The sequence below is a fragment of the Ochotona princeps genome, chromosome 13 (genome assembly GCF_030435755.1).
Source record: "Ochotona princeps isolate mOchPri1 chromosome 13, mOchPri1.hap1, whole genome shotgun sequence".
Classification (NCBI taxonomy): Eukaryota; Metazoa; Chordata; class Mammalia; order Lagomorpha; family Ochotonidae; genus Ochotona; species Ochotona princeps.
The window spans coordinates 25,952,077-25,963,164 of NC_080844.1; the positions used below are offsets into that span (position 1 = coordinate 25,952,077).

Sequence of the window (11,088 nt, forward strand, 5' to 3'; positions counted from 1 at the left end):
ATCCAGTCCATTCTCCCAGTTTGCTGTGTAGTTAATCAAATAGTGTGCCCTTTCTTTGGATTTAGCAGATAATTTTTGCTCCAGTGTTTCCTCTGATGCATTAGGAGTGAGTACATTCCAAGTAACTTCTATGAAGTTTAAATCATGGAAGATCCTGGCCAACTCAGAAATAGTATTATGCTTGTGTATGCTTGTTTGTAAGAACACAATTCAGCAAACTGATAAAAATTATAAAATATTTGGCTAAATGAGTGAGACATTTGTTTAATACCATTAGTAATGAGATATTGACCCTTAGTAACTCAGATTTATTGTAATCTCAGTTACCACTCTCCTATCATGTAATTATTTAATGCCAAGTTACATTACATAGTTAGTTTTTTTCTAAATGAAAATGTTTCTAAAAATGTTCTTCTTGTAGAATCAAGATGGTGGAATAGGGTAAGGACATGGTTTAAACAGATGGATAATCATTAGCCAGGGTGAAGCAGAGAGCACACAATCCAGGAAATAGGAGAGGACAGGCCAATGGCAGAGGGGTACCTGGAGTCTGACAGGCATGGGAAAACAGCAAAGACAACAGTATGGTATCATAATGACCATATCCCCCAGAAGCAGTGAGTAAACAGTGATCTGAGCTCCACTGGTGACCGGAACTTCACCAGTAGCAAGGTAGGAATGGGAGTTCACTGGTAGCTCAGCAGGTGAACCCAGGGAAAGAACTGCCCATCCTGCTGATTTGTTTGATTTGAACAGGAGCAGAGACAGAGCAGCAGATCCCAATCAGGCAGTGCAGGAACAGGGTGATTTCACAGCCCAGACCCCCTCCCCCCCACCAGAGCCACATTGAGCACCATTTTATGTAGGGAGACAAAGGCTATGGAACAGGCCAGTGCATGCACTAAGCTGGGAGTGAAATCCTTTCTGGCTTAGTGCATTGCACCAACATGGGAGTCTATAGGTCTTACCCAAAATACGTGCAGATAGCCCCCAGACCCAACAGCCAGCAGATCAACAACTCCACCAGTGTCACATAAGGAGCTATTTTGTATAGTGTGGCAAAGACTTTGAGACTACAGGGACAACAATGAGCTGAACATGCACTGAGATGGGAACAAACTCACTGAGATCAATGCATTGCACTGGTCCCACAGGGAAAATAATCCATACTTTGGCATCCTTTTGGTCAAAACAGGTCTGAGTGGCCCTCCAACCTAATGGCAAGCAGGTTCCAGCAACATCAGCACCACCACCAACCTATTTATTTAGGATACCTAGTGTCTATCTAATTCTGGGACTTGCTCAAATCCGAAGTGGGAGAAAGGTTGTACAGCAACGCAGCCATAGCATGGGGTCATAGGAGATGGAAAGTGGTAACCCACGAACTGGGGCTACAGGAGACCATGGTGGAAATGTAACACAAGAGTTCAGGCCTGCAACTCACTGGAGGATGTGACACAGTGACTGCAAATAAAGAACCAGGTACCAGACACACTAAATAAAACTGAACTATATTCCTTTGGGTGACACAGCTTAGAAATCTACCCAAAGGAGAAGAGCCTGCTAACCAGAAGTACAATGACCAAGAGCAAAAGAAGAGACAGGCACAATGAATATTACTGAAGACTCCCCTGCAGAGGAGCAAAACCTTTGCTAATCTCAGAGTTAATTGAGGAAGACATTGAGGAAACGGGGGATAAAGAACTTTAAAAAAAGTTATAAAGATTCTTATCAGCAAAGAGAAGCACATACACACAGGAAATAGCAACACCGAAACAAAATCAAGCCAGATTATTTGAAATGAAAGACACAATGGGGTAAATTAATAATTCAGTCTGAAGTCTCAATGGTAGAATGAATGAGGCAGAAGAAAGAATCTCATAATTGGAAGATACTGCTTGCCACAGTGGTGAAACAATCAAAAAGCTGGAAGAGCGAACTGTGTCAAACTAAGGAACATATTAAAGAATTAAGGGACACTATTAAAAGGCCAAATAAAAGAATTATGGGAGTTCCAGAATGCTCAGGAAGACAAGCTGGGTTTAAAAATACGTTCGATGAAATAATAAAGGATAACTTCCCTAATCTGGAGAAAACTTGGGAAACAATATCCAGGAGGCACAGAATTCCCAACAAGGTTGGCCAAAAGTGATCTTCAGCACAACAATCTTCAGCACAATAATCAAGCTCTGTTTAGTAGAACATAAGGGAAAGATTCTTAAATGTGCACATTAAAAAAAAAATCAATTGACAAATAGAAGAATGACAATCAGACTCACAACTGACCTCTCATAGGGGAAATCAGTTGAGGAGGTGGTAAGGGAAATCCCAGAGGCTATAGAATTTTATGATAAAATAATAATAATAAAAAATAATAATAAATGGAAAACATTCTTCTCGGTTTTATTTTAATCCTATAGCCTTGGCTTACCTATGGAATCTCTTTAAAGTATATCAGCAATATCTCAAAGGATGAAAGGGTTTTTCTTTATGTATAAATTTACTATCAGAGCCACTGATTTTCTTTATTAATCAAATGTATGTATATATGTATATATAGGTATAAAAATATGTATAATTATTTCCTCCGAGCTCTTAAAGAGCTATACTCATTTTAGCAGTTCATATCATCTAAAACAATTCATTATTTTTATACAGTTGTCATTTTAAAAAAACTATTACATTTTTCACAAAATTATATGTCACAATATTTAGCAATTTAGCCCTACAATGGATTTTACTTAACTCTCCTTTGCTCGAAAATAGTTTTCATATTCTTCTTACAAAAAATGACAAGTTCTTATTGAAAAGGTAACGTTTTTAAAAAATTATATAGCAATGTAAATGTATGTAAAAAAGAAAAAAGCCATAAAGTCCCACACTACCTTATTTGATTTTTCTTTTTCTGGCTTTGATCCCATGAACAAGTCTTAAACTGAGCAATATTTAATTGAATCAAAAGTAGCATTGCAAATTACTTCAATGTGAATCAAAAATTTTTTATATTGCATTTCTCAGTATTTTCTAACACACAAAAATAGAGGGGAGTTGTGTGGACAGACAGGAATTTCAAAATCTTATGTTAAATTACTCTGAGTGCTTTCAATAAAGCTTTTAAACCACTTTAAACAAATGGGTTTTGCTTTCATGGAAGCCAAAGAACAGGTCAAAACGCCCTTACTGAACTCCTCAACTGTGTCTACCAACTGTCAATAATGTTTTTCATCTGGACACCTATCTTGGCTTCCCTACGTGAACCTTAGCATCCAGTTTGCATATAAGTGTCTTGCCAATAGAAGAGTCAGTATGTCATCTCCCTGGTGACACTCAGTACTAATATGGCTGAGTTGTTTCACTCATCTTTTTAGGGAATGGATTTTTCTTGTTTCAGTGGCAGTTTTGGGGGGTCAAATCTAATTATTTTTATGTAAATTTTACCTTTTTGCAGTTCCTCGTCATTTCTATCTTTTTAAATAAGTTCTTGTAATTCATTAATTGACTGTAGAGTTTTGACATGTGCCATGATCAGAAGATAAAAAGTTTGTTTTTTTAGGGGTCTTTTAAGACATCAAAAAAATAACAGAAGGAGGGATGATGAAATGTTAAATGTTAAATGCGTTCAAAGTTCTCCAAGAATGTTTAGGTTTTGTAAAGAGAAGATACTTCTGAAGAAGAATATTAGAGCTTTTAAAGATAGTTTTCATTTTATTTGCAATTGTTTCTTTTTAAATAGAGCCACACCTCCAAAGTATGATAGAAACTGACAGAAGAAATTGTACTCTATATTCCTCACTTAATCTAAAATGCCCTAATGTGCCTAAAGCAAAAACAAACGTTATTACAGCACAAGTATCTTATATTCAGACTTTGCAGTATGCTTTATCAGGACAAATCCAGTAAGATTAACAGAGTATAAATCAATTCTAGAATCTACATTCCTTCTCTCCTTCTTCTCCTCTCCTCCTCTCTTCTCCTCTCCTCCTCTCTTCTCCTCTCCTCCTCTCTTCTCCTCTCCTCCCCTCCCATCCCCTCTCCTCTTTTTCTCTTTGCCAGCTTTCTCTTCTTTCACCTCCTCTCCTCATCCTACTCTACCTTCTCTCCTCCTTCAACTAAATATTTTTAAATACATTGTATGACACCTGCAACATGTGTTCAGTGCAGGCTGAATTCTCCTGGTATCAGTTACTTCATAGAAGCTTCTAGAAAGTAAGGAACATGCATATGGAGAGAGTAAACCTCAATGTAAATATGAATTTTCCAGCTTATAAATTCAGACTGTTCAGATTTGTTCTGATGCCATATGCTTAATGTTACTGGCATGAGAAGGGAAAATGCATGAAATTTAAAGGAAAATATTTATATTGACTCATGAGAGTTGCCCACACTAATCTGTAGTTTATTTTTCTTCCAATCAGATATAAGAAGTTACAAAATATCAGTAGCCTTAATGTTCAGTTCTAAGAGCCTTGGTTGACCACATTTGTGGAGAAAGCATTATCACAATTCTATGGTTCAGCTTCTTGGAGATCTCATTCTAATTGCAGACATAATGATTATGTTGGTCTCAAGTCCACTGTGAAATAAGAAAATATGAGTTCTGAAAGTAAAACATAGTACTAGCTTAACAAGGCTCTTCTTCCTAAACCATTACTTGGATTTCTGAAAAGCCATCTGCTTGTAACATTTTAATGCACGCATCCAAAAAGGATAGAAATTTAAGTTAGACATTGGATTGAGCTCAAGGCTTTGGAATACAAAACATACTCACAAACATACAGAGAGAATATATATTATAAAACTCCAGATACTTACTGTAGGTGGGACTGATGAAATTGAATATACAATGGAAACTATTATTGTAATAACTAAAAAGGTGAGGAGAGAGTTCAGGAAAACTGAACAGTAAATGTGAATAGAGAAATAATCTGTCTTCTGGGAGAATTTCCAGTGTCGCACTTGGCCATATGGAAGACACAGAATCTGCTTCCATGTCCTTCCAGAGAAGTCATCCTCTCTGTAGTCCAGAAAAGACTGGATTTGGGAGAGAAGAACAGTGTTCCTATTTCCCCGTTCTTTTTCTGTTGTGTATAAAATCCTCTGTGATGGAGAGGAGTGCATGACTGTGAATACCACAAGAGGTGCCCTGCTCTGGCCTTTCTCTTCTTCCTGGGGAACTGTTTGGATGCTTGGTTTCTGTTCTTCAGGGCCTCAGCTCAGGTCTGCCTCCTCAACTGGGCCCTTTGACTATGGAACTAACCTTCTCTGCACGTTCCCGCCCCTGTACCCTGAACCACTTAGGTCTTCATAGATCACTCATTTGTTTACCTTTTATTACCTAGTGCTTCACATATTTTAGTTGTTTGCTGACTTCCTGTGATCCCAGATATAAAATATGAGGGCTTTTTTTTAATCAGTGTTATGCTGCTTTAATTCACTTGCACATTCTCAATATGTGAACAACGCCTAATACATACCATTAAAGTCCCATACAATGTTGAAGAATGTAGGTTTCACGTACTGCCCTATAACACTTTCACTGCCCTCTCCAGAAGCAGATTTTTCTCATTTTTCATGTTGTAGCTCAAATTCTAAATAGTTCTCTCTCTCACTCTGTAAATCACATCACCTCCTTTCTTGTCTCAATTGTTAAAGAGGGCAGTGTGATAAGCTAGGATCTTCACTTCTCTCTTTCCCAATTGTCCACCAGCTTCTGGATGAAATGATTTAACAGTTTTGTACCTCAAGTTCTTCCTTTAAAAAAAAGGGAACCGAAGCATAAAATAATTTCAATACCTATTGTAAGTATTAAGTGGAATAATTGATATGGAACACTTGGAAGAGCTTGGAACGCAGTAAATGCTAAATATCTATAATTATTTCCACTGCCACAGTTTCAACATTTAGTTTATATGCTACTTTTACTTTAAAATTCCAAGTGTGTTTGTTTTCTGTTTCTTTTGCCTGGCATAGTATCATGTCTAGCACAGTACTGCACTTGCTTATTAAGCAATTCAGCAAATAGTTCTCTGATTGAACTTGATAAAACTAAAGAGAAAGACAAAAAAAGAAGAATCAAATCAGCAAGTTATTACCTAATTCAAAAATTTTATTTTCCTTAAAATTCTAATGAAGAGAGATCAGTACTTAAAATTCTGTACTTTTTCCAATCAATTCATTTAGATTTTTAGTTACTCCTAGAGACTGCTTACTCTCCAGTGAAAAGGCTTCAAACTTGACACAATCTTGGTAATTTTTCTATCCCCTAAAGAGTATTTTATTGGTATTGGCTAGAAAACTGCGGCAGTATTTTATTCTATCTGACTCTTTCTAAATAGTAATTCACAGATCCACTGGAGTCTTGCCCAAAAAACAGAAAATTAAAAGAAAATGTAAGCTGATATTAATTTCCATCTTATAGAGATGTAAGTTAATATGCAGATGAAGCAAATCAAAATAGCTTTTTTTAATTAAAAAAAAGGGGAAGTAAGTTCCACTAACATGTACTTATTGACTAACAAGGCATGTGTTATTGGCTCATTCTTTGTATCCTATAGGATTCCAACAAATCAAACTGCTCCAACTGGCACGTTAGTTGTGTTGATGTAATGCTGCTTGTCCCTGGACAGCTGAGATCAGCAACTGTAGTTCCATTTTTCCTTTCCAAAGGAAGCCTCAAGAAACATTCTTTGGACAAGTGTAATGTGTTTGCTACATTTCAAGATATTCAGTTCATATTTTCTCTACAGTACTGTTCATTGTTCCCATGATTTCTGTGGATTTGATTTGCTTGCTTCCAGGTGTGAACTGTAGTAAAAAGAACAGTACTCAAAGTAGTCCAGAGTAGTCCAAAGGAGGTTCATGGATCCAATGTTAAAGGAAAAGACATTGATTTCGCCCAACATGTATGTATTTTAGTCTACCCTTCAAATAGTATTCTGTGCTCTCCCTTTCTTCCTTCATCCATTTCCTCCTCCTTTCCTTCTTCCTTTATTCCAGTCTTGCTTCCCTCCTATCTCCTTTCCTCCTTCATCTCCTTCCTTCTTGTATTTTCAGTATGGGGGGATAGTGGTGACAGCAGTAACTTCTGCTTATGTTCCTAACTTTTCTTCAACTAGCAGAACTATTAATTTCAGTTGTTTCCAAGAGCAGTTCTTTTACAGGGTCACTCTATATCGTGGACATAATCTGCTCAATGATCTAAAATCTAACTCATTATTCTAGTACCAGAAATATATTTGCAACATAAATACCACAGTTGTCTACTTTTCCTTTGATGCATATCCAGGTCTTTCTCAGATATTTTCCACCAACAAAATGGATGTCAAAAATTTTGTTCATGTCTTTACATGTGAGTACTAGGGTTTCCAAATGGGAATTCCAAAACATATGACCAATGAATTAAAGGTTTATCTATAGATATTTACATAGAACTACATATAGATTTTATATATTAGTATTGTCCAATATAGAGGTAATACAGGTGTTACCACAATGTTTATCTGATCTCCATTTTATTCCATCAGCTTAGATTTTCTGGTTGAAAATTTTCCTTAACATTAAAAATAGAGAAATATTATGTTCTTTTATACTCTGAAAATGTGAACTTATGAAATGAATTGTGCCCTACATCAAATTCCTTTCCATTGTTCAAAGGCACGTTTGAAATTACAAATGGCCAAATAACAAATGACACTCCCAAATGATCATATTTGCAAACTCAGTTGTATTTGGTAACATCAGTGGAAGCAGCATATCTCAATTTAACCTACATGTAAAGACTTTTTTTTCATAATTTATAATAAGCTCTCAACATTTTACCTGACTTATTTCAAGTACTGGTCAACCTACAGAGTCAGCAACATTTTTCCTGAATTAGTGTTATAATTTAAAATATAAATTATCGGTATGCGCTCATGAAACAAAGGTAAGAGGTATTTTCTCTGAGTCAATAGCTCACGAACTGCTCTCAAGTAAAATTTATTTGTGAGGATAAGTGTTCAAGTAACACAAGGATACTTTTTAATAAGAGGAATACCTAAGGATCTGGCAAAGTCCAGTCCTTCATATTTTGATGATCGGACATTAATACATATTCTTTCCTAATTCTCCTTCACTCTAGGCATAGTTACAGATCACAGACTGAGGTCCAGAGACAAGCAGTATGCTCAAGAATTCACAGCAAATAAATAGGGAAGCACAAATTTTTACCCCATAATCTGAATTTGAGGCTCACAGCACCAGAATATTCCTAGTGCCCAATTTTACTCAACTCGTTGACTGCCATCCATTTTTATAGAAACCATTTTCCTCTCCTGTTTGTAAGTTAAATTTCAGTCTGCATGGCAGTCAGTGATACAGACATGAAAGTGACATTCTGTTGGCTACAATAAGCCTGCGCCATTGCAATGGCATTGTGACTTAATGCCATCTGTGGCTGAAGGGGGAGGCGAGAGATTGCATGTCCTGCTGCACTAGCCCCTCTTCTGAGGGTGACATTTCTCCCACAAGCTTTGACGGTTGATGGCAGGTCAACTTTTTGAGAGCAGCTTTCAGACTTAGATTTCACCCTCCTGGTAGTGAAGATGTTTCTGCCTTCTGGTATTCAGCCTACTCACCAGAACCTAAATCATTGTTCTACCACCTTTTTGTCTCTTTAACCTGAGGCTCATTTGGTAAACTAATGCATTTTCTAAATTTGTAAAAGACACACTGGCATGTATCTCTAATGTCTCATGCTTAATAAACTGTGGACTGCAAAGAAGAGGCAGTCTACTAGCATTTTAATTTATATAACATAAAAATAGAGTTATTCTGAAGTGATTTGAGTGCTCATAATTCCAGAAAAATTCCAACCATGGTAATTTTAAGCAAAAATCATCCTAGAGACAGCTCCACTGTAGAGGTTTTCGTCCCCCAGAACGTGGTAGAGCAACTATAATTCCATAGTCCATGTATTTCATAAATTGATTAATACGGTTTTCTCCTTTGTCATAGCATTAGCTATTTTGGACAGTATTGACATGAAAGAAAACACAACCTCACTCTTTAAAGATGAAAACAGAGGGAGGCCTCACTTGAAGAGTTTGGGATGAGAGTGGAGGCTAGAGTGGGTGGAGGCTGTGAATGGCATGAGAATCTTTTTTTCCCAATTCTTCCATTGCCATTCAGGTCCTTAGGGGAAGGAAAGCAAGCATCAGGCAGGGCCAGTAGTTCTTGCATGCTGAGGTCAAGCACGAACCGCTACCTGCTGGCACATAAACCAGCATGACACACAACTGGTTTCGGGAAAAACTGACCATTCGTCTAGTTCTAAAGCCACCAAACCCAGACACCTGCACCTCAGGCAATACCAGAGAATCCTACACGCTTGGGATGGAAGAAAAGGAAGGGGCTGAAACCGCAAACATGCAGGGGCTTCTCTTTACGAGGAAGCAGCCGGAGCATGCGACTCCGCAAAGACCGCTGACTTTCACCCAAAGGCATTTCTCCACCTGCGCGCATGCAGAGGAACTTGTGCGCACCCACATAACCCAAATCCAGAAAGCAGTGTATATGGCAATCTCTTTGTCCCCAGGACCTCCCTATTTGAGGGAGCACTTTGTGCAAAAGCAGACAAGCACTTCCTTGCTTTGATCGTGTCTTCCAAGTTTCCAACCCGACACTGGGTGACTCGTGGCTGCGCTCTTGGCTCCAGCCTTGTCAGGGTTGCCCTGGAACCCAAGGGTACCCTGTGGGTGCGCAATAGGAGCACCGGCAACTGGTGTGCTTTCCAAGCTCCCGGAGAGGACAAAGGGGACCGGAATTCCAAGAAAGAACCAGGGGGCAGCGAGTTGGTGGGCTCCAGGGCTGCCCCCGAGTGCTGTGGGGTGTAGGGGAGAACAATACCGTGGGCTCCCGTGCACTTTCCCTTTCCCCGGACACTCTCACCATTTGTAGCCTCTGCCGCGCTTGAACTTGAGGGTGAGCACAGTCTCCAGGAGAAGCAAAAGGTTGAGCAGCGCAAGCAGCCAGTACCGAGGCTCCTTCTTCACCTCAGTCACTCTCCAGACTCCGACCACCGAGTGTAGCACGAACAGCAGCCTTGTGACAAGGGCGTTGAGGAAGACCAGTCCCTCCATGCTGGCCCGTGCGCTCTGCCGGCAGACCCTCTTCTAGCAACGTGAGCCCGCCCGAGGGCACAGACGTGACAGCGCGAGCCTGGCAGCTGCTGTGGTCCCTTCACAGCCGCGGGCGCACAAGGCTGGTGGAAAAGGAGAGTGCGGATCGCCCCTCCCCCAAACTTCCTGAGAACTCTTCAAAGAGGGGAGTCTCCAACTCCAGCTCCGGCTTTCCGGAGAATCTGAAACCGCTCAACCCCAGGCTCTTGGGCATTATTCTCCGACTCTGCCCATCCCCTTGTTAGTGCTGGGGGCCAGTGTCCATCCTTGGCCTCTTCTCTGATCCTAGGGCACAGGAGTTGGATAGAAGATGCAGATGGGTCGATGGTCAAGGTGCTGCCAAACCAGGTCAGCGTGGGGGAGCACCTTGGTAGCCGCTCTTCCCTACTTGTCCTGCAAGGTACTCCCTTGCAGTCACTCCCAGGTTTCAGAGGAACACGCTCTCGTGGGGATTCGAAGATAGGACGCGGGAAAGCCCAAGCATCTGCAGTCCAAGCAGTTTTAGAAACACAGATACTTCCTCAGGCCAGGGAAAGTCTGGGCCTTCGGAAACCTCCCTCAGGGCATGGGTCGCCTTGGTAGATTTTACTCCTGGAGCCAAAATTGTTCAAGCAGAGATGTCTTTATTCCATCTTCCTACTCCATCATCCCCCCACCAGTCCTGCCCCTCCTCACGTGGGTAGGCAAGCTAAAAGGGCATGAAGGAATGTGAGAAGATACTATTACATTTTTCTTTAAATGGACTAGAACTTTTACTGAAATAAGTGTATTTGAAAAGCTACTTTAGAGATGGATGTTGCAACAGAATGAGTTAGTCCTGGGCTTAAAATTCTTGGGTTCTAGTCCCAGTTTGAATCCTGGCTTCTGTTTTCATCTAGTTTCTTCTTCGTGTGTCCCAAAGGCAGAGGATGATGGCTCCAGTACAGAGGAC

General features: G+C 39.8%; 1 protein-coding gene across 1 annotated transcript in view; it reads right to left on the bottom strand.

Moving 5' to 3' along the window:
- The window catches only part of TMEM26 (transmembrane protein 26), a 42,460-nt gene extending 31,937 nt beyond the window's left edge, over positions 1–10,523 (bottom strand). Inside the window, exon 1 of the mRNA XM_004583579.2 lies at positions 9,928–10,523. Coding sequence (XP_004583636.2) covers positions 9,928–10,118 — 191 coding nt within the window. The 5' untranslated portion in view covers positions 10,119–10,523. The remainder of the gene's footprint in view (positions 1–9,927) is intronic.
- Positions 10,524–11,088: the final 565 nt, after the last annotated feature.